General features: G+C 39.7%; 1 protein-coding gene across 2 annotated transcripts in view; it reads right to left on the bottom strand.

Moving 5' to 3' along the window:
- The window catches only part of CPA6 (carboxypeptidase A6), a 288,596-nt gene that overhangs the window by 169,407 nt on the left and 95,924 nt on the right, over window positions 1-23,265 (bottom strand). For both annotated transcript variants that reach the window (XM_036886322.2, XM_057498017.1), the window contains one exon: window positions 12,029-12,104. In XM_036886322.2, the coding sequence (XP_036742217.2) occupies window positions 12,029-12,104 (76 nt within the window). The remainder of the gene's footprint in view (window positions 1-12,028; window positions 12,105-23,265) is intronic.

Genomic DNA, 23,265 nt, shown 5'->3' with positions numbered 1-23,265 from the left:
ATATCCACAACAGGGAAGAGCAGGGAGTGTGAGCGCTCACTGGCCAGTTAAGGATGGCATCCAGCTGCTGGCATGGTAAAGGCTCCCTGCTCTGGAGCAGTGGAGGAAGGGCTGGGTGGAGCCCCTCAGTTACCCCATCACAGTTTTCTCTAGCACTCTGTAGAAGGTTCCACTTGCCCATTAGTCTTCACAGCCACATTTAGTGTGGATGTTGGTGAGTACACAATCCTTGGAGGTGGGAAGGTGTGCGGCCAGCTTCTGGTTTAAGTTTTGGGTCCTGATAGCTGTGTGAGATTTTACATAGCAAAAGTTTTGTTTGTTTGTGCTCAGATCTGTGATATTTTGGGCCATCTCCTAGAGGTAGTTCTCAAATTTGTTTATTATAATTTTTGGCTTTCTGACCCTTATGCAGTGCCCCTTTTCTCCAAGGTAAGAAAGCCACTTTGAGGGCATTTGAAACAGTACATTGGAGTAGAAAGGTAGAGAAGTAATTCCCTTAATCTGAGTCATTTTGCAAACCTGAAAGATCAAAATGGACCTTTTTTGCTCAAAACCTTTTTCAGTCTCATCTTCTTGTGTTTAGGATCTAGAAGCAGTCAGATCTTCCTGATTTTTCATACTTACAGTTCCTTGTCATTTCTGCTTGGAAACTGGTCAGTTCCTGCCTGAACTCAGCTCTTTCTTGCAATTCCTCTCTATAAACAGAAGAACCAACATGTGCTAATACTCTAGGTAATTGCAACTATTATCCTCAGAGCTGTAGGATCAACAGGCACTTTCTTTGCCTTCCAAGTTCAGCTGGTAGTTTTACCAAATGCTAAATGTTTTGTTGTTACATAACACTGATCTTTTTCTTCCAGATTGTGATATCTGTGTTCCTTCCACCTACTTGCCAACTGCTAAGCTAATGCCATACATTTTTGTTCTTGTTAAGGTAACTTTCTAATGTACTATCTTCAGTATTAGTTGTGATGATACTGAAGGGTTGCAGAATATGCCACCCCATAATATGACTGTAGGAGTTCAGGACATGCCACCTCAAAATATGCTTCTTTGTATATTACTTTGAGCTGTAGTCACTTGAAAAACACCAAATGCAGGGATTGGCTTTCTTTTTTCTCCCCTTATCTGCCTAAAAATACATCCTCTAAAAGGAACACAGTTGTCAGAAATCCCTCTCTTCAGGAGTTTCATCAACCAGAGAAGAAGAGCCCAGGAATTCAGACAAACTTTGTCATAAACACTCACACCTCCCGTCTCTTCTTCTAGAGGTCTACCCATCTTCCCTCAAACTCATTTACTCTTCCCTAAGAGGCCAACATCCCCTCTTCCCTTTCTCTGTTAAGATGATATTTAAGTCTGAATTCTATGCCACCTTGGGGATAACTTACTTGTCCCTGCGTATCTCCCATGTATACATAAGGTATACCTGTTAATAAACTTCTCTTTTTCTTTTGCTAACCGGTTTTTTAATTGCAGTGCTCTCAGTTAAGAACTCAGAAAGGTAAAGAGAATATTATTTCTCCCCCTGTAATGCTCAAATATAATGACTCAAATACAAGAGAAGTTTTTTCCTTGGTCATGTAGCAGAGAAACCTGGGTATTTCTTGAGGGTTGGCAGCTTCCCTCTATGTGGTGATTCAGAGATCCAGACGTTTTCCATGTCATGACTCTTGCATCCTCTTGGGCCCTGCTTTACTGTCATCCAGGCAGCAGAAAAGGAAAGAAGGAGTGGAGGGAAAACTTCCTTTTTTATTAAGTCTTGGTCCAGAAATTGTCCACATCACTTTTGTGTCCGTTGCACTGGCTATGCCCAGCTGTATGACCATATACCTAACTAATGGCAAGAGATGTAGGAAATATAGTAACCAGGAAGAAGAGGAGAATTTTGTTGCATAACAGTCTTCTGTACAAAGTTCACTCCAGAAATCTCTGAAGGCCCACAGTTCTTACATCCTAACAGGCACACCAACTTATTGATATGTAATTATACTGTTTATTCATGATAAGCTCACTACTTCACTATGATCTTTGATTTTTCCTTTCTGTGTGACTTATAGTCTAAAACTTGCAAGCTTACTCTGCATTTGTCTGTAACTTTAATTTCTGTGTTTCTGGAACTTCTGTTTTATTAAAATCACCTGTAATTCTGATTATCACCCTGTCAAAAAACTGCTACCTTCTTATCCATTCTTATCTACCCTCTGGCTTCATAGACATTCTCTAGAGACCATTATTCATATGTCTGATGAAGAAGAGGCTAAATATTACTCATCAGAGTTGACTTTTATGGCTCCTGTTCTTATATTTCTCATTCTAGACTGAATCCACTTATCATTGTATGATATAAATCTTATTTGTACAATTAAGGAATAAATTATTCTAGTCAATATCCTAAGTCCTATGAAAATCACCCTTTAGTATATGTCATTGATATTGACCAATCTTGATCAATGGATCTTTTTTATCCACAAGGGCTCTTACGCATCTGAAAGAAATCAGGTGACCCTAAGAAATAACGTTATTCCAAAATCAACATTGCATCGTCCTTACAATCTGAAAGTTGTTTTCCCTGATGTTTTCAAAAATACATGACAAACAGTACAATCTGTGATATGTAGAGTCGACCTTAGATTGGTTAAAATAGAAATATCCTACTCATTCCTATTATTTCTCCTCCAATCTCTCAGCACTTCCTCCATTATTCGCAAATACATATTAGAAAAATCATTTTTAATGTTTATTGTTACTTAAATACACTAAGATATGCTTATATGGTTTAAGCATGTTATTCATCAAGAAATGAAAAAGGAAGACAGGCTGCTGACGGCGGCAGAAGGGATGACTGACAGCCCAGGCCCAAGCCACTTCGGACAGAGCAGAGGCAGAGCCCTGTTTGCCTGAGGCAGGCTCCTGGCTCCCCCCGCCCGACTCCCCTCTCAGCACATCTGCGTTTCTCTGTGTCCCTTCTTTCCCTCAGCTGGCCACCAAATAATCTCAGCAAAAGTTTTTTAAAACCTGATAAAGATTTCAGGTGAAACTTCTCTTTATAGCATGTTCAAAATGAACTCCTTAAATCAGAAACATCTTCCGTGGAATGGAAAACAGAATGGTTCAATTTTTTTCATCTATGAAATTGGATAACAAAATTCCAATGTCTGCTTAAATTGTGGAGATTGCATGAGGTATTTGGTACTCATCACATAGTAAGTGTACTTAATGACTGTCAAATCCTTTCCCTCTCCTTTTCTGGTGGGCAGAGGTAACATATGTTCTCTCTCAGTACTTACCCCTTGCCTCGGCTTTTTCACTTCTCTTTATTTCTCTTCAGATGGGAGGGTAAAAGAGAACAAGGACCTTAATCTTGTTGATCACCATATCCTTGGGGCCAGCAAAGGTGATTGTCAGTTACTAACATATTTCTTCTCAAATCCAAATCCACCCTCTTTCTATCCTGCCTTGTGATACTGAAGCTGGACTCTGTGAACATTTCTCCTCTGATAGCTAGGCATTGTCAAGAGGGCTTTATAGGGACACAGGGCACAACGGGTGAAGGGACTTCTTCTTCTGTTCCCAGTGAGCTTTCTCCCCTCCTGTGGCAGGGCTTTTGGTGGGTGTGGGAGTCCCAGTTGCACTTCCTCTCTGCCAAGTTTTTCTGTCACCATGGCAAACAGCTTCCACTACCAGCTCTGGTATGCTGGCACCCCAGCAAATTTCTCTCCCATTCAGAGGGCCACTGACCAGGAGGAGGCCTGAATCTCAGGGGGTTTGGTTGGGGTAGGAAGAGACTCTGTCAAGTTCTTGGTCTCTTTCTTGTGTACTCTTCCTCATCTCTAGGGGTAATAGCTACTCTCTGCACTGTATTTCCTCTGTTATGCCTTTAGCAGTTAGTTGCCATTTAACAGCTAATACTACTTTACATTAAAATTTTCCTGTTCAAACTATTCGTGTGGTTTCAGTCTTCTAACTGAAACTTGACTGATCTTGCTTCTCAAAACAATTGGTTCAGTAAACACCAGACTGTTGAATGAGTGCAGAATATACCCTGCCCTTCCACTGCTTATCCTTGTCTACTCCCTTCTTGCCTGAGCACCCACGGCTTGCTGCCTCAGCGTATCATCCATTATACTGTCACCAAAAGGCTCGTCCCCCTCCCTTAACAAAGGGCACCACCTGTGCATGCTCCCAACATTCTCTGTAAGGAAGTGAACAATCAAGACTTGTGATGCAGCCTCTTAAAGATCACCAGTCTCTACACTGGGCCAATTTTTTCCTCCGCTAGATTATGTTCCATGCTGTGTACTTTCTCTTTTCTTCTTTCTCAAGAATATGATGCTGATTGTTAGCGCAGATCATAGTCCATTTTCAAAATGTGGCTGAAATGTGAGAATAGAACACTTATGATCAGATAGCCTCAAAGCAAATGCAATTATCAGGAAAAGATCTAAAAAATATATTTGTGGGATCATGGGAATTTTAATCACTCCACATTTATACAGCTAGAAAACCAAAGTGGTAGAAAACAGAAAACTTCTTTAATCAAGCAAAGTCTTTGTGGTTGTAGCTGATGAATATGCAGAAGCTGCTCTGAATTTTTTTTTTTAGGGAACCGAGAAGTATGATATAGGCATCCTTAATAGCTGTTTTTAGGTTATAAAAAAGGAATGGGGTTGTTAATCAATTATGTCAGAGGCTTAAAGACATCCATTTTTGATTATACAAAACAACAAATTGACTTAGGCAGAACACCTGAACTCTGATTTTTGAATTAAATATTTCTGCTAATTAGCATTATTGTATTCAGTGAGTTAACAAACACCTGAAGAAAAAAATCTCAAAATTACGTGAAGCTGTAATGGAAAATTGCAGATCTTGGAGCTGGTTCTTTAAAGAAACTTATCATCAACTCTTACAAAAATCCTAATGTCTCCAGAAAACTTTCTTAGTAATTGAAGAGCTGGATAATTTCCCCTATCACACCACTGCCTATTCCGTGATACTCCCTTAACCCATCATTCTACAATCATTCTTATTTCTACCTGAGCTTTCTTTTTTTAATCTAGTTGAAAATTTATTTAGTTATACATATGTTCTTGATTAGAATCCAAGTTAGAGCTGTTTGTATTATAATTACAGGCAAGTGGATGGATGAATGAATTCCATTTGTCCGTTCATTCAAGATTTGTTGAGCGCCTACTACTGCCAGGCACAGGGGATACTAATAACCAGATTCACTCAAGCAATTATGTCAGAATCTCTGGCAGTGGGTCCAGATGTCATCTTCCCAGGTGATTCAGTGTGCTGTCTGGCCTGGGAATTACTGCTGTGGAAAATGAGACACACTTAAAGATTTTAAGTAGAAATATGACATGGTCAGTGTTGCATTGCAGAAAGATCACCTTGTCTGCAATATGGAGAACAAATGGGAGTCATATGTGAGGTGACAGAGAGGCAATTTGGGAAAGTGATGAAATTCAGGCTAAAGATAATCAGAGCCAGAACTAAGGTAGTGGCGGTGAGAATGCAGAGAAATTAGGTAGCTAACATCTTCCACCTTGGAACTGGTGATGACTGGATTAGCTATGTGGGTTGGGGGTGGGGTGGATTATAAAAATAACCACAGATTTTTCTCAGGTCAGTTTTCACGACTCACAATCATTTCATCAAGAATTGGAGTCTGTTTTCCCACTCTTTGAAACTGGACTGGCCCTCTGACTTCCTCTGGCTGGTGGAATGTAGCAAAAGTGAAGTTATCTGATTCCAAGCTTCGGTTCAAGGAGCTTGTGGAAAAAGCTGTCTTACATTTGAAACCCAGTCTAGCCAGATACACTATAAAAGATGTGTGGTCCAACTGTCCTGTCATCCTAGCCCACAGCCTGCCAACCACTAGACATGGGAGTGAAGCGATGACAGGTGATGGCATATGCATGAATGGGCCCAGTTGAGATCTTCTCTGGGAGGCTGTGCTGGTCCTGAACTCCCAAACTGTCCTAGTACCAGTACTTTAGGAATGGCAGGTACTATTATCCAGTGAGAGCAAGTACTTTTAAAGTTTCAAAACTTGTCTCAAAACAGGTTTAAACACCAAAACTGTAAAGAAAGTCATACAAACAGAAAGGAAACATGGTCAACTTAAAATACTGTGGTATTCACCCAACGTCACGTTGTCAACCTAGTTAAAGGATCACTGGGGTAATCATAATACTATAGAGGGCTTTTATTTTTGACAGAATGCTTCTAATGCATTCCTGTTTTTTCCACATATTGTATTGTGTCTTTTAATGTGTTTTTGTTATTGGGTTTACTAATCACCAATAGCTACACAAAGGGAGAAAACTGCATGCCATGTCTGAAATTTGTATTCCTGAAATTTAATCCATAACTGCGATTAGAAATCTGCCTGGATTATAAAAAGCTTTCTCCTCCTCTTTGAAAACCCATGCCAGAGAAAGCGAAAGTAATATTGTTTCATTACTTTATAAAGTCTTTAACAAAAAAATGGAAATGCTATTTCCTGGCCCAAACATATTGGTGGATTGAAGTTTTGGTTTCTTCCTCACTTTTAACTTTCAATATTATTCATAAGGCTCTGTGTCTCTTCAGCTAGCTCACCACATCACTGGCTATTTAAGGCCAGTGTATTATATTTTTATTGCTAAATTACCACAAATCCAGCAGCTCAATTTTATTATTTTGTCACTTTATAGGTCGGAAGTGGTTTGAGGTGTCTGCTCAGGCTGTGGTCTCATCTGGGATTCAGGATATTCCTACATTCTCACTGGTTTCTGGTAAAACTCATTTCCTTGTGGTTGTAGGACTGAGGTCCCTATTTTCCTTCTAGTCGATGGGGTATAGCTTTTAGCATGTAGAGGCCTTCTGCAATTTCTTGCTCCATGGCAGTTTTCAGAATGGATATTTGATTTTCTCCAGGCCAGCAGGAATGCATCTCTTTGATTTCTTCATTACAACCAGCTAGGGAGCACACTCTGCATTTAAAGGGCTCACCTGATTAGGTCAGGCCCACCTGGATGCTCTCCTTATTTTAAGGTCAACTGATTTGGGACCCTATTTACATCTGCAAAATCCTTTTACAGCAGTACCTAGATTTTTTCTGAGGGAATACCTGGGAGAAGGTGTGTATATGTCAGGGCCAAGAATCTTGAGGGTCACTTAGAATTCTGCCTACCACCACAAAGATTAAGAGATCCTATAATGACACAATCAGTTTCTAATGAAACTGGAAACACCTCCCACAGCATGAATTCTATCACCTATCTTCTTCCTCACAAGTTTTTTTAATAAATTAAAATGTCAAGATGGATGTTTGAGCTTATGAGTCCCTATGACCACAGGTGTTCTGTAGCTCCTGTAGGTCCAGGTTTATGACGTGGAAGTGCACCAATGAGGATTAGAAAAAAGTCAACCACAGCACAATGCTGAGAGTCACACCTGCAACAGCAGCCTTGAAATTCACACACAAGCAGAAGAAAAGGGATGAAGCCTTCCTCATCAAAGTGCAATTTTTCCCCATGGAATTTTATGACACTTGACATGTCACTCAATGACACCTGATGAGCCAACTAATATTTTTGAGGCTCTGTTTTAGTTTGAAACAGGACAAACTTTCAGGTACAGGACAGTTTTTCATTATATGGCTCTCTGATGAGAAAACTGGAAACAGAATCACTAATTTTTCTTTCAACAGGATGTGTCAGTTCTGTAATAGAAACTTTGTGATCTTATATAAAGCTATTTCTATTCCTTCAGTGCACAAAGAATTTGTGAAGAAATGTAGGCAGAACATAGTATGCAGACTCTAATTTTATTCACCTGCAACTGTCCCCTTTCCATCATAACTTTATTTAAATCATGGCTATGCTCTTAATTAACAGTTTAATTGGTTGGTGCTTTCTCAATCCAGTTCTCTGGAGGCATGGTTTTTTGTTTAACTTTCTTGTTTTAATTCTTCAACAAAACCGTAAAATTTAATTAGGAAAGTAACCAGCTCTGTTCTAATTAGCTATGCTTTTGACTGTGACTTCTCAGATTCCATTCAACATTACACACACATTTTACATATGTTCATGTTTTAGATGAGATTGTGAATTAACAGATTAAGCATGTAGTCCAGTCACTTTTCACTTTTCCAAAAATGCTTGGTTATCGATGGTGAAATCAGAAAAATAAACTTAACACACCCATATATACTATTAAACAAAGAGCCATCAAAGGCCAAGATGTAGGGTTATCTTACTGTGTATTTTTCTATTGCTTTTCTATTTCTATTCCGTTTCTATTGCTTTTCTATTGCTGCAGAGCAAATTACCACAAACTCTGCATCCGTTTATCATCCAACAGCTCTGTATGGCAGAAGTTCAGGCACAGCTGGCAGACTTCCTCTTTAGGGTCTCACTGGGCTAAAATCAAGGTGCTGGCTGGGCTATAATTTCATCTGAACCTCAGGGTCATCTTCCAAACTCACACGGTTGTGGCAGAATCAGTTCTTTGTGGTTACAGAACTGACATCTCCACTTCCTTGTTGCCTATCAGCTGGGGATGGCTCTCACCTCCTAAGGGCCACTAGCACTCCTTACCACATGCCTCCCATGGACAGTTCACAATGCAGCAGTTTGATTCTTCTTGGAGACAGGTAGGGGAGGCTCCCTGGCTTCTTCTTCTGTGAACAGCTAGAGAAATCATTCTGCTTTTAAAGGCCTCACCTGGTTAGATCAGGGTACCCCGAGCAATCTCCCTTCTGCCACATAATTTCCTTTCTCCCTTCTGTAATCTATCAAGGGAATGACTATCCTGTCACATTCACAGTCCCTGCCCACACTCAGAGGATGGGCTATGCAGCTCATGTACAACAGGGCTCAGAAATCTGGGGGCCAACTTAGAATCATGCCTACCACACCATGCTTTAGAGAAAGGCAACTGAAATCTTCGTGGCAACCCCCTCTCCCCTTCCCCTTGGAGGCGATGCACACAAAGGAGCTCTTAACAATGGCCTAATTCTGTTCCATCAACTCCAGGGCATAAGATGACAAACAGTCATAGTCTTTCTCTCGACAGGCTGCTTTTTCTGCCTGGCCAGAATTGCTGCTTTCAGTAGTAAAAGTGCATCACTTGATGAAATCATTTGAATTTAAAGTGACATCAAGTTAACATGATGCTTTTAGGTAGAAAATTTATTTAAGTTCAATGCCTCAAACTACAACCCAATGAAATGATGTCTTTAGTAAAAGGAAATGAATACATGTGCAGAAAAAGTCAACATAGCAGGCCAGAGACTGCTATCCCTAAAAAGGCCTGCTTGCAAGATTGCTTCTAGCTGGCATCAGGGAATTTAGATGTTGGGAGTGTTATCATCACCTTAACCAAGAAGAGTGGTTCACTGTGTCTAAACTGTTTGTGCAAACAATATAGTTCATGCTGAACTACTGCTTTCCTTCTGTGAGTCTGGAATTTTGGTATGTGTTAGGAAGCAAGGCCTACATGACTAAGGCACTGAGTCTATGATGAGCTTCCCTGGCAGAAATAACACAACTGTTTCACATGTTACCACCATTTGTTGCTGAAGGTGTTCAGAACCTTCTGGGTACTCCCCTAGCAGACACTTCTGGGAAGCTATTCCTGGTTTCTCCTGGACTTCAACCCATGTGCCTTTTCTCTCTGCTGATCTTGCTTTGTATCCCTTTGTTATGAAAATCATAACTGTGAGTAGGACTGTAGGCTGAGCTGCAAGAATCCTTCTGCAAATCACTGAATCTGGGGATGGTGTTTATAACTCTAGGAATAAGTGATTGAGAGCTGGATAACGCTCACATTTGAGTCTAGGCTCCACTACCCAGCAACCTTGGCCTTAATCCTCTCCATTGTGAAGATGAGCAGAGTAAACAGAGGCAAGAGGCAGGCCTCCTCTGGGTTCTGGAGGGCTTGGCACTGCCTAGATGTGTGTGCTAATCCCATGCTGTGGCCTGGGGCAAGTTACTTCCTCTGTCTTCCAGTTTCTTCATCTGTAAAATAGCAGTAATACTAGCACCCACCTCACAGTTGTTAAAATGAGGCAATTTATAGAAAGCACTTAGCACTGGCTGGCAGTAGCGACTAAGAGGGCTGGTGCAATTCTCTGTGGGCCGGCATCGCTGGGGCACAGTCCACGTTCTAACTTTAGCCACTGTCTGCCTTTCTCTGCTCCCTTCGTCCTTGCCAGTACCTTTTCCTCCCTTTTCTCAGTTTTCCTCTAAGCTCCTTCACATCCAAAACATTTCCTCCCCCAGCTTATTATCTTCCCTTGAGGACTAAATGAAAACTTCATGCAGGAATGTTTTTCTTTAACTGTGTACAAAAAGAAACACAGTATCAATGTGTTGTACACAACGTCCACCATCCTTTCTATGCACTACGTCTTTTAGTTCCACTTACTAGGATTTACAAGAGTTTGTAAGCAACCATCATAGTCCTCACTGATGTCATTTGATTGCTTTTGATAATGGTAAGTGATCATCGCATATATAATTATGCAATTTTGTGTTCATAACTTTGTAAGTCCTGTCATGTAAATCTAGTCACAAACTCAGAAAAAACTCCTTTGACAGATCATTTTTCCAATATTCGGTTCAGAATATTTGTTCCCTGAAATACTGGACTCCAAGGTATAAAGTGGCAGTTTCATTTTTCCAAAAGAATATCTAAAACACAATTTCAGTAGAGACAGAAACTTCTACTTGAAACTTGCTTTGCTTCTTTGAAACTTCTGAGTCCCTGGTGGACTATTTAGATAGTGTTCAGATATTGCTACTTGAAAAGGCTAAAATGGGATTGGTGATTTTACATGATCAGAGGAAGGTTAATGTCAATGTCCAGAGGCAGATCTTCCTTTGAGGAGGAAAGGTGGTTTGGGAAATGCCCCATGAGCACAGTCTGTCTGGTATTAGATAAAATCCCAACAGTTGGGGATTAAGCTCCTGCATCCTCACTCCGGGCCCTTGTAATGTGACGCCAAGCTTAAATTGAACATGGCATTCTAGGCGCTGGGAATGAGGAGGAAGAAAGGAAATCAATAAACTGAAAGTTGTAAACTTCATTTGCAAATAAATTCAGTATTTGCAGGGATGATGTCAAAGAGAAAAATCAAACCAAAAATAAAAGACCAGAGAGCTGATGATAATGAGTATTTCCAAAAGTCACTGAGTCTCTCCCACCTCCCTCATCTCCCCAACACTTCCTCCAGGCAGGATTGTACTCAGTCACCTAGGACACATGTTTTTCTATCTCATACTGAAGATTAATGAGGCCTCCTTGGGAATCTGTCTTACTGTCCATTGAGATGGAGCTAGCCCATCACATATTTTTGCGGGATTGCTTCTTTTCTTGGTAGGCATGGAAAGCAGTCCATCATCACACTTCCCACCATAACTTTTAGTTAAATCTAAAACTCGATTATATGCAGTGATGGGAGATGAGAGACTCTCTTAACTCTAAAATCCAGAAAATTCACCAAAGATCGAATTCACCAGAGCCCATCAGCCTTTGCCAACAAAATTGTCTTATCAGACCCACTGAAACACAGCAAATTAATTAACTTGAATTTCTAGCTTTTATTTTCCTCAACTCACTTCTGCTTAGTTTTAATTAGAAGAAAGGTTTCTAAATGATCAGCAGGAAGATTTCAAGAAGGAAAACTGAAGCTTTGAAAATTATAAACTAAATTCACTCATTCATTATTAAGAAACAAAAACACAGAACATTTTCTAAGCTTCTAGAATTTTCTTAACACTCAAAATGAACAAAAAATAGGCAAGCTCTTTCATGAAGCTTACATTCTATTAGGGGAGATGGAAAATGAATAAATGAAATAGTAAATAGATAATGGGTCAGAATATTTTGAGTAACTTCATCCTTTAAAAGATCTTTCAGGTTGTCTCTTAGGATTTTCTTCTTAGCTGGTTAATTCCAATTATTCAACTCAAGTCAACAAAACTCTGTAAACACATAAGCATAATGGTAAGTGAGTGGACACTGTTACCTTAAGTTGGTGATATATTTTCTTCATTGCATATACTTCCTCTTCTGTGCTGGGAATAAGTCTTATCACTTTATCACTATAAGAAAGGGGAAAAAATGGAGGTATTTACCTTTCAAAAATAAAGACTTAGCCATCTCTATCTTTTTGCCTTTAGAAAAAAAACCTGCCTCTGTAATTAAGAAGAAAACCAGCAAAACTCTGGACTTGCCAGCAGGTATTTTATCCCGTTCTTGTTACTCTCTGATTGCATTGGTCTTTTTCCCCTATCTGAAAACTATTTGTTTTTTCATCAGTTTTTGAAAATTACAAACCCACACTTAAGATTGAAAGGCCAGGAACACAGGAATAGTGGCAGTAAGGACAAGAACTTTCATGAATAGCTCAGAGCTGATATCAAGAGAGAAAATTCCTGATGACAGAACTAAGAAAAAACAATTTTTTAAAACTTAATGCTGACAAGGAATGTAACTCTCAATGAGAGTCAGACATATGAAATCCATACTATGGAACACTTCTGGTTTGGACTTTCTCCACACTGAGAACAGTAAAGATTAACCATCTCTATGGGGCATCTTGCTTCTCTGACACAGTGTCCCCCAGCTGGCATGTGGGGCAAGAATTGCTTACAGACCATGAATTGCTTACAGGTGTGCCATGAGAGACTGATGCCTGTAAAATTTTTTAAGTGATAAAAATTTAAAATTAATTCTTACAGCCATTACATTTTTACCACAGTTGAAATGGTATTTGAACACTCTATAATGTTCTTTCAGTGAGGATCCCAAATTGCCTAAGATGATTGACATGTCATCTGTCCACCAGAGTTCTTGCTGTGGTGACCTCTCCCTCAGGTGTGCCAGATATTATCATTTTCTATTTATGTCATGATGAGGACAGGTTGGGAAGCACACCTGTAATATACAATAATCACAACTGTTCAGTGTGTTTTGCATAGATATTATATTTATTGATGGATTGCCATAAAGTAGATCATTGGCCATAACTGGCTTCCAGAGGAAATGTAAGAAAAACTAAAGTACAACAGAAATAAACATTTTTCATAATCCTCTATGGCATTTTACAATGACTGCACTAAAGTAGATTGTTATTAATACCACATATATAAAGCACAAAACAAAAACTCTAGCATCTCATTCACAACTGATTTCTCAAGCCTCAAAGGTTTACAGGAATAAGAATTGAATTTGCATACTTTTTTATGGTTTTCTTACTTAGATGAATAGCAGTTTCCAAGGCTAAGGTACAATGTGGAGGGCATTAGAACAAAGGGAGGCTTCCAAATTTGTTGGACAGTGGTTCCTTTGAGCTGTGTATTCATTTCCTATCACTTTAACTTAGTTATTTCAGATGATCCTTTTATACCTTCTTTAGGTCTATGACTTAAAAAGCCCTTGGTTTCTGATTGATAAGCTCATGTTGTAGGCAATCCTGCCCTAATATGGTTTGCAACTCTGGTTTCCTCAAAAATCACACAAAACCACCTCTCAGTATCAGTGTCAGGAAGTCTGTTTTTCTGGACAGAATAAAAGAAAGAAGGAAAGAAAATATCATCATCCCTGGAAAACACCACCAAATATGACCTTTGGAATTAAAACATAATTACACCTTTTCTCATTTTCCTTTCTGTACATAATTCTCTGACCTTTGTTTTTCTGGATTCATCATATCCTGGCCTTTCCCACCTGACCCAATATAATTCTTGGCAGAGAAAGGCAACTCTGCTGGGTGATATGGTTGTTTTTGAGGGATGGATTGCTTGACAGCTTGCTGAGAAACACCTCCATCTGGGGCCCTATCAACTCCTCAAGAGTGTAAAAAAAAGCAATCTGTGGCTGTTTTACAGCCATGGGAAGGTTTTTTTTTTAAATGATGAATAATTCAACCTGGCAATTGGTTCCTTCTCTGTGAGCAGAGAATGAAAGGGGACTACTCCTGGGATTATTTAACTCTGAAGGTGATTGTTCAAACCCAGCTTTGTCATTTTTATCCCAAAAAAAATCATTCCATCCCAGCTTGCAGAAATTCTCAGGTGTGACTTGAGAAATGTGTTTATTAGTTTGATTACTTATTAAAAGACAGAGAATAAAGAAAGCTACTTAAGAAAATCAATGAAATGTCTTATTTTTTTTGTAAACTGATAAATTATATTAGTAGACTAACCAGTAATCAAAAACCAAGAACTCCTTATTCATCACATAAAACCAAATGCCCTATTTGTTCTCCCAAACAGACAGCTTACTTTCCCATAGATCTGATAGCTAGACCGTTTGAGCAGTGAATCATAATTCAGTACTACAAACAGGAAGGTTTCAGGAAGTGAAGTAGCTCCTGGAATTGAGAGGGAAAAGCTAGCTATGCACAACTACCAAGGGTGAATAGAGAGGCTTTCTTTGTAATTTATCAACTTTTTTCACCCAGTAGGTGGCAACGTCAATTTAAGACCCCTTGGTTACCCTTTGGGATTAAGATGAGGGGAGCCACGGTCTGAATATGGGTTGAGGTTAAAGAGATGAGAGGGCAACCAGCTGCTCATATACCTACAATGTGCTGTAAATCAGTTAGTTCTAACTCAGGGAACGTAGATAAAGTCATAGAAAACAAACAGGCAATCTTAATTACACTTTAAGGATGTAGCATAGCAGCAGCAGGCTATCCCAGATAACTGATTATCCAATCATTAACATGTACTCACTCATGGTATCCTTACATTTTGTTGCTTTGCCTTACAGGACAAATGAGGTTATGTTGCTATGATGTTAGCACCCATTCAGGTCAGAAGTTTGAGTACCAATCCTAACAAACAGTAGCATCTCATCACATGAATATTATTAAATAAGTTTAATCAATTTAAAAAGTATTAAAAAAAAAAGTATTAGTAAATGTGTCATGAGAATGTATGCACCCAGAGAAGAGAACTCAGGAAGAGAACACCATCTCCATGCTTTTTTTACAATCTCTCTGGTCAGAATGAGGAATGAACTTCTCATTTTGAAGTTCTAAGGCTATGTTGTTTGAGCATGATTGCTGCCATGTTTAATGCTATGCCTTGATGTGCAACATCTATGGAAGAACATCTCTGTTTTATGGGCAACCCGAGGATCTTCCTCAGGCTCCTTTTGAAAGACACAGGTGTGAAGCTCCAGATTTCTCCTTATAGGTGTAATTAAGTTAGAATGAGATCATTAGGGTGGGCCCTGATCCAATATGACTGATATCTTTAAGAGCTGGAAATTTGGGCACAGACATGCACAAGGGGAAGACACACAGATTGAAGGTGGCCATCTGCAAGCCAAGGAGAGAGGCCTCAGAAGAAAACAACCATGCTGAAAACACAGTCTCAGATTTCCAGGACCCAAACTGTGAGAAAATAAATTCCCAAGGTTTAAGTCACCAAGTCTGTAGTACTTTGTTACTATAGCCCTAGTGAACTAATACTATACACCATGAAAATTACAGCTTAACATAAGCTCCTCAGAGAGCTCTTCCATGATATCTGGATAATTTAATTCACTTTGTTCCTATATTCTCCTGATACACTATAAATTTCCCATCACAATGCTTATTGCACACTGTAATTATTTGTTTAATGTCTGTATTTCCCATTAAGCTCTAAACTGCACATGAGAAGGAACTCAATACACTTTAGTTTATTCTGTGGCAGTCTTGGGTTGTGAGGGTGTCTCTGGAGTGGCTTCGAGCCCATCTTGAGGGGTCTAGGACCATGCTTTTGTTTTAATTGCAATTCCTATGTCATGCGGAATGTCAGTTAGGAGCCTGGGATATCCACTTTTCAAAAGTATCGCCCACCCTCAAGTTCCTAGTAGACTAAAGCCTCCCTCTATTTCTCTGGCTGGAGGGGTTAGTTCTCTCCACACTTTTAGGCTCCCTCCTTCATGTAGACTCACTTCTGGCTCCCCACTTCTGCCTGTTACAGGCACTAGAATCCCAGTCTCAGCCTTGCAGGCCCCTTTCCATAGACCTGACTTCCAGAACCACAGGGCTGCAGTTTTTTCCTTTCTGCTTTAGCTTTGTTTTTCCCTCAAAAGTGTGGCATCTGGAAGTTTCCTCCTGTCTCTTTCTACAGAGTTCTGTCATCTACTAAAAGAAATAATAGGGTGGTAAAAACACATACTCTGAAGGCAAGTTGCTGAAGCCAGCTATGTGATGTTGTGCAAAATTTTTAACCTCTGTGCCTAAGTCCCTCTATCTATACATTGGGGATACTGGTACTTAATTCATGGGTTATTGTGAGGACTAAATGAATATAAATCAAGTGCTTAGACTAACTCCCTGACACACAGTAAGAGTTATATGAGATGTTATGACATTTTTGCATTTTCAGCATTTTTTCATTTATCCAATAATTATTTATACTTTGAGGGTTCCTGACTGCATCAACTAGGTCTTCATGTTCTCTCATATTCTAATCTGTTAATGGAAGAATGAATAACATTTTCCCAAGAGGAAGCATCTTATAGCAGACACCCCAGGCAGCTTCAGAAAGTATGACCTGTCTGTAGTTTCCCTTTGAAGTGTCCTTTGCTTGGTATATTGTAACTCCTTCTCTTGGAAACACACCTAATTTGACACCTAATTTACAGGCAGTCAGTGGACAATCAAGTGGAATGACAAGTGAGTCCTGCCCAGTTGGGCTCGCTCTACAGAACAGTGACTGACTGCTAATCCAGTCAGACCTCATCTCTGGGAATTTGCACTTGAGACATAAAGAAAAAAATCAGTTAGTCTGCAGTATCAGGAGAAGTGGCAGTACATACAGGTAAGAGCCTTGTTACCACGAGGGCAAAGTTCTCGAGCAGGCAGCCCACGCTGGGCACACTGCCCTTTGTGAACGACCCTGTAAGCAATAGGGGCCTGGTGTGGAAATAGTGCCCGTTCTTGTGTTTCTTTGCAGCAAACTTCTATCATCTGAAGTATCTGGAGCCTGTCTGTTTTTGAACCTACCAAATGTAGTGGTATTAAGAACATTTACACTTCAGATACTTTATTTTTTCATTCTTATCTCTAAGTTTATTTATCTTCTCTGTTCCATTTCCTTCTTCAAATAGGGAGGAAAGAGTAAAGTTAGATTCCAATCTGGGCTCCACCACTTGACCAAACTGCTTAAACATTTAGAGCTAAGAATTCCCAATCATTAAATTATGGAAACAGTGATATATCCTTGCATAAGGATTTTCTGAGATTTCATTTGGCCACATTTATTAAGATTGCATTATGTGCCAAACACAGTGGAAGGTGTTAGGGATATAGCAGTTCCGCCTGTGATGGGTTTAGAGTCACAGTGTCAGTGAGCTACCATCTGGGAAAGCCTGACTTATTCTAGCCTCTGAATGCAGAGTAGCTATTATTCCCTGTACAGGATAAAATTTTCTCATCCTTTAGAACTTAGAGCTGTAAACAGATGCTTCTCCAAGTGTATTTCACTGTGAACAATAAAACATAATTTTATTCTGGATCTATTTAACCTTTTTTGTTGGTGCTGGTGTTTCTGTTTCTTGACCTTTTCATAGGTATTTGAATCTAGCCAGTAATCAGTGTCTTAATTTGGGACTTATTATTTGCTCTCTTCTCAGGCAGCTTTTTGGCATCTGAGAAACATGAATTTAGGTGGTCTTGTTATTCCTATAACTGAGATTGGGGATATAGGACACTTTATTTCCCCTTTTGTTTGGATTTGTATAATTTCAAAGTCCTGTATAAATATTCTCTCTACTGGTACATGCTACAAATGTACAATTTTTTGATACTTCTAAAGACATGATTTACCTGGACATAGAAAAGGATTTCTGACGCTGTCCTTCATAAGGTATCTGATTAGATGACTATAGTGGATGCTTTTGGCTGCTACTCCAAATCTATTTTCTCCTTCTAAAACCCTAACAGGACTGATTTGGTCAGATATCCACCCCATCCCCACATCAGGAATGGGTCTTGATCAGCCCATCAGAACTTGGATATCCCTCCAGCAACTTTTGTTTAGTCTGGAGATCAACATGGGTTATAAATGGGCCTAATAAGATTTAAGGGAAGCACTGTGATTCCACAGTTGGGGGGAAAAAATTCATAACCCCACTTGACAATGGCAGCCTGTAATTATGAAGGGAGTGAGCTTTAGGGTGAAGCAGAGTCTGTGGACTGTGGAGAGGAGAGACAGAACTGGGTGTTCAGTGGTCTTGTTCAATCGACTTTTAAGCTTGTCCTACTTCTTGCCTTCCTGTGTGTATTATGAAAATTTCCTTCTTGTGCAGGCCAGTTTGAGCCAGGTTGCCTCCTCCTTGTAACCAAAAACCCCCTGCACAATAACAGCCATTTACTTAGTTTGGCTATTTTTAGAGAATGAGATAAGGGAAACCAATGAAATAACTAACTGAATTTACTGTTAAATCAGTCTTCACAAGTGGAAAAACACATATTGGCATTCTTTCTTTCCTCCCTGAACACCTTTCCCTAAAACCCCATTTTACTTCGATGGCCACTTAAAAAACCTTGTGTGCCTTCAGAAGGGAAGATTTAGGGTGCACAATAGCTAATATTCATCTCATATTTGCAAGAAAAATAGGACAGTTTAAGTTATTTGCTGAACTTTCTGAAAGCCTGTATTCTGTGGAAGAGTTAATAGTAGGATGTTCACTTACTTTAAAAAAAAAAAATCTCATTCTCAAGCACAAAGAAATCCATGAGGTAATCCCATCTAGAAAAATTAATGTTCACATGTAGATTCTATGGTATAAGTGCGTTAGTCTCAGAGCCACATTTCCTTTGTTGACAGATGGTGTTTTGATGCACATGAAAAATTTCATTAAAAAGCAGTAAATAAGAGACAACTTGGCAGAGAATACTCCAGAGGTTGAGATGGATTCTCCCTTCTTTGGTCATGGTTTATAGTTGCAATATAAAGTACTCAGAACATGAAGCAGCTCCCTGTGGCAGTTTGCTTAGGACATGAAGATTTAGACTTCACTCTCAGATTAAAGTTAGGCAGAAGTGATGCCTTCATTCTTATTTTGCTTTGTTGCTGCAGTTACTTTAAAGCAGAGAAAAGAAAAACACACAGGCTTCAAAAGCCTTGCTGATGTACTCTACTGCAGAACAGAAATTTTCTCAAGAGGATGAATGCTTACCATGTTATCTCACACATAATGGAGGATAAATAAATATTTGCTGAGTTGAATTGAAATTTGTTGCATACTGCATCATCTTTTAAATTTCTGAAACAGGCTTCCATTGTAAGATTTGAGAATTTCCTCTTCTTCCATTAGCACAGGTCAGAGAGGGAAAAAAAAAAAAAACAGTAAAATATGACTGCCATTAAATTAATTTCTTAGAGCAGGATATTATCTCCCCTATGTCTCAAGGATTTGCTATATATTGTGTCAAATCATTATTCGGCACTTCAGTTTAATTCTTCTTGTAGTATTTAAGACTAGGACACAATCTGAAAAACTATTACCGCAATGGAGAACAATGCATTCATTCAACAGATACCTATATAGCAATTATTCAAGTCCCCAGTGGGTTGGAAAAAGGAAAGGAATTACAAAGCATAAGAAAGAATTTCAAAGATGTATAATCTAGTTGGGTATATAAGGCATGAATAATACCTTATTATTATTGCAATATAAGGTAGCTTGTTATTAATGCTTTTTAAGTTATGTAAAAACTATGTGTAAAAAGGTTTAGCTGGAATAATCAGAAAAGATTATATGGAAGGATTTTGATACTTGAGATTTAAGAGGATTTGAGACCCAGTGGATTGACAGCCATTAGCATATAGTAGTTTAGTAGTTTTTAAATTTGAGTGTGCATAATATTCACCTGGAACATATCTGTCAGTACAATTTCTTGGGTTGAGGCGGAGCCAACATGGCGGCGTGAGTAGGACAGTGGGAATCTCCTCCCAAAAACATATATACTTTTGAAAATACAACAAACACAACTAGCCCTAAAAGAGAGACCAGAAGACGCAGGACAGTGGCCAGACTGCAGCTACACCAGCGAGAACCCAGCGACTGGTGAAAGGGGTAAGATACAAGCCGCGGCCCTACGGGACCCGAGCGCCCCTCCCCCCAGCTCCCGGCGGGAGAACAATAGGCAGAGCGGGAGGGAGACGGAGCCCAGGACTGCCGAACACCCAGCCCCAGCCATCCGGGCCAGAGCGCAGACACAGTACATGCCCAGGGGACCCTGGATACTGGGGGAACAGGGAGTAAGACCTCTGAGCGGGTGCCGAAGCTGATGCCCCTGTGACAAAGAAAAGCGGGGGCTTTTTGAAAGTCTTAAAGGGACAGGGACTTAACAGCTTGACGGAAACAACCCAGGTCACAGTACAGCAGCTGGAAATTACAGGGAAAACCGGGTGCACTAACCCCCTGGGCAACAGCTCTGAGACCCCTCACGGAGGCAAACAGTCAAGCAGCCCCCCCATCCATCACCCCACCGGGCGCTGCGAAAGCAGAGAAGCAGCCTGAGACAAATTCCGCCCACAGAAAGGGAAATTTCTCCCTTCCGGCCAGGCAAGACACAAAGACCCACTCTACACGCAATTACCCAACAGAAGCCACTAGGGGTCGCAGTTGCCCCAGTAAAGAAAGGCCAGTAGTAAGTGAAAATTTTGGCCCTCCCAGCTGACAGTCAATAGCACCTGTCAACATGAAAAGGCAAAAAAATATGATCCAGACAAGACTAACCCAGACAGCTTCAGCATCTGCTACATCTTCCCCTGAGAAGGAATCTGGGGAGATAGATTTAGCCAGTCTACCTGAAAAAGAATTCAAAACAAAAGTCATAACCATGCTGATGGACTTGCAGAGAAATATGCAAGAACTAAGGAAGGAGAATTCAGAAATAAAACAAGCTCTGGAAGGACTTCAAAACAGAATGGACAAGATGCAAGAGACCATTAATGGACTAGAAAACAGAGAACAGGAATGCAGAGAAGCTGATGCAGAGAGAGATAAAAGGATCTCCAGGAATGAAAGAATTTTAAGAGAGCTGAGTGATCAATATAAAAGGAATAATATAAGAATCATAGGCATTCCAGAAGAAGTAGAGAGAGAAAAGGGGATAGAAAATGTCTTTGAAGAAATAATTGCTGAAAATTTCCCCAAACTAGGGGAAGAAATGGCCTCTCAGACCACAGAGGTACACAGAACTCCCATGACAAGGGATCCAAGGAGGGCAACACCAAGACACATAATAATTAAAATGGCAAAGATCAAAGACAAGGACAAAGTATTACAAGCAGCCAGAGAGAAAAAAAAGGTTACCTACAAAGGAAAACCCATCAGGCTATCATCAGACTTCTCAACAGAAACCCTACAGGCCAGAAGAGAATGGCATGATATACTTAATGCAATGAAACAGAAGGGCCTCGAACCAAGACTACTGTATCCAGCACGAATATCATTTAAATATGAAGGAGGGATTAAACAATTCCCAGACAAGCAAAAGTTGAGGGAATTTGCCTCCCACAAACCACCTCTACAGGGCATCCTACAGGGACTGCTCTAGATGGGAGCACTCCTAAAAAGAGCACACAACAAAACACCCAACATATGAAGAAGGGAGGAGGAGGAATAAGAAGGGAGAGAAATAAAGAATCATCAGATTGTGTTTATAATAGCTCAACAAGTGAGTTAAGTTAGACAGTAAGACAGTAAAGAAGCTAACCCTAAACCTTTCGTAACCACAAACTTAAAGCCTGCAATGGCAATAAATTCATACCTTTCAATAACCACCCTAAATGTAAATGGACTGAATGCTCCAATCAAAAGACACAGAGTAATAGAATGGATAAAAAAGCAAGATCCATCCATATGCTGCTTACAAGAGACTCACCTCAAAACCAAAGACGCGCACAGACTTAAAGTCAAGGGATGGAAAAAGATATTTCAAGCAAACAACAGAGAGAAGAAAGCAGGTGTTGCAATTCTGGTATCAGACAAAACAGACTTCAAAATAAAGAAAGTAACAAAAGACAAAGAAGGACATTACATAATGATAAAGGGCTCAGTCCATCAAGAGGATATAACCATTATAAATATATATGCACCCAATACAGGAGCACCAACATACCTGAAACAAATATTAACAGAACTAAAGGAGGAAATAGAATGCAATGCATTCATTCTAGGAGACTTCAACACACCACTCACTTCAAAGGATAGATCCACCAGACAGAAAATAAGTAAGGACACAGAGGCACTGAACAACACACTAGAACAGATGGACCTAATAGACATCTACAGAACTCTACATCCAAAAGCAACAGGATACACGTTCTTCTCAAGTGCACATGGAACATTCTCCAGAATAGACCACATACTAGGACACAAAAAGAGCCTCAGTAAATTCCAAAAGATTGAAATCCTACCAACCAACTTTTCAGACCACAAAGGCATTAAACTAGAAATAAACTGTTCAAAGAAAGCAAAAAGGCTCACAAACACATGGAGGCTAAACAACACGCTTCTAAATAATCAATGGATCAATGACCAAATCAAAATGGAGATCCAGCAATATATGGAAACAAATGACAACAACAACACTAAGCCCCAACTTCTGTGGGACGCAGCAAAAGCAGTCTTAAGAGGAAAGTATATAGCACTCCAAGCATATTTAAAAAAGGAAGAGCAATCCCAAATGAACGGTCTAATGTCACAACTATCAAAATTGGAAAAAGAAGAACAAATGAGGCCTAAGGTCAGCAGAAGGAGGGACATAATAAAGATCAGAGAAGAAATAAATAAAATTGAGAAGAATAAAACAATAGCAAAAATCAATGAAACCAAGAGCTGGTTCTTCGAGAAAATAAACAAAATAGATAAGCCTCTAGCCAGACTTATTAAGAGGAAAAGAGAGTCAACACAAATCAACAGTATCAGAAATGAGAAAGGAAAAATCACAACAGATCCCGCAGAAATACAAAGAATTATTAGAGACTACTATGAAAACCTATATGCTAACAAGCTGGGAAACCTAGGAGAAATGGACAACTTCCTAGAAAAATACAACCTTCCAAGACTGACCCAAAAAGAAACAGAAAATCTAAACAGACCAATTACCAGCAACGAAATTGAAGCGGTAATCAAAAAACTACCAAAGAACAAAACCCCCGGGCCAGATGGATTTACCTTGGAATTTTATCAGACATACAGGGAAGACATAATACCCATTCTCCTTAAAGTTTTCCAAGAAAT

Source organism: Manis pentadactyla, chromosome 3 (genome assembly GCF_030020395.1).
Source record: "Manis pentadactyla isolate mManPen7 chromosome 3, mManPen7.hap1, whole genome shotgun sequence".
NCBI classification, from domain to species: Eukaryota; Metazoa; Chordata; class Mammalia; order Pholidota; family Manidae; genus Manis; species Manis pentadactyla.
This window is presented reverse-complemented; position numbering and strand designations above follow the sequence as displayed.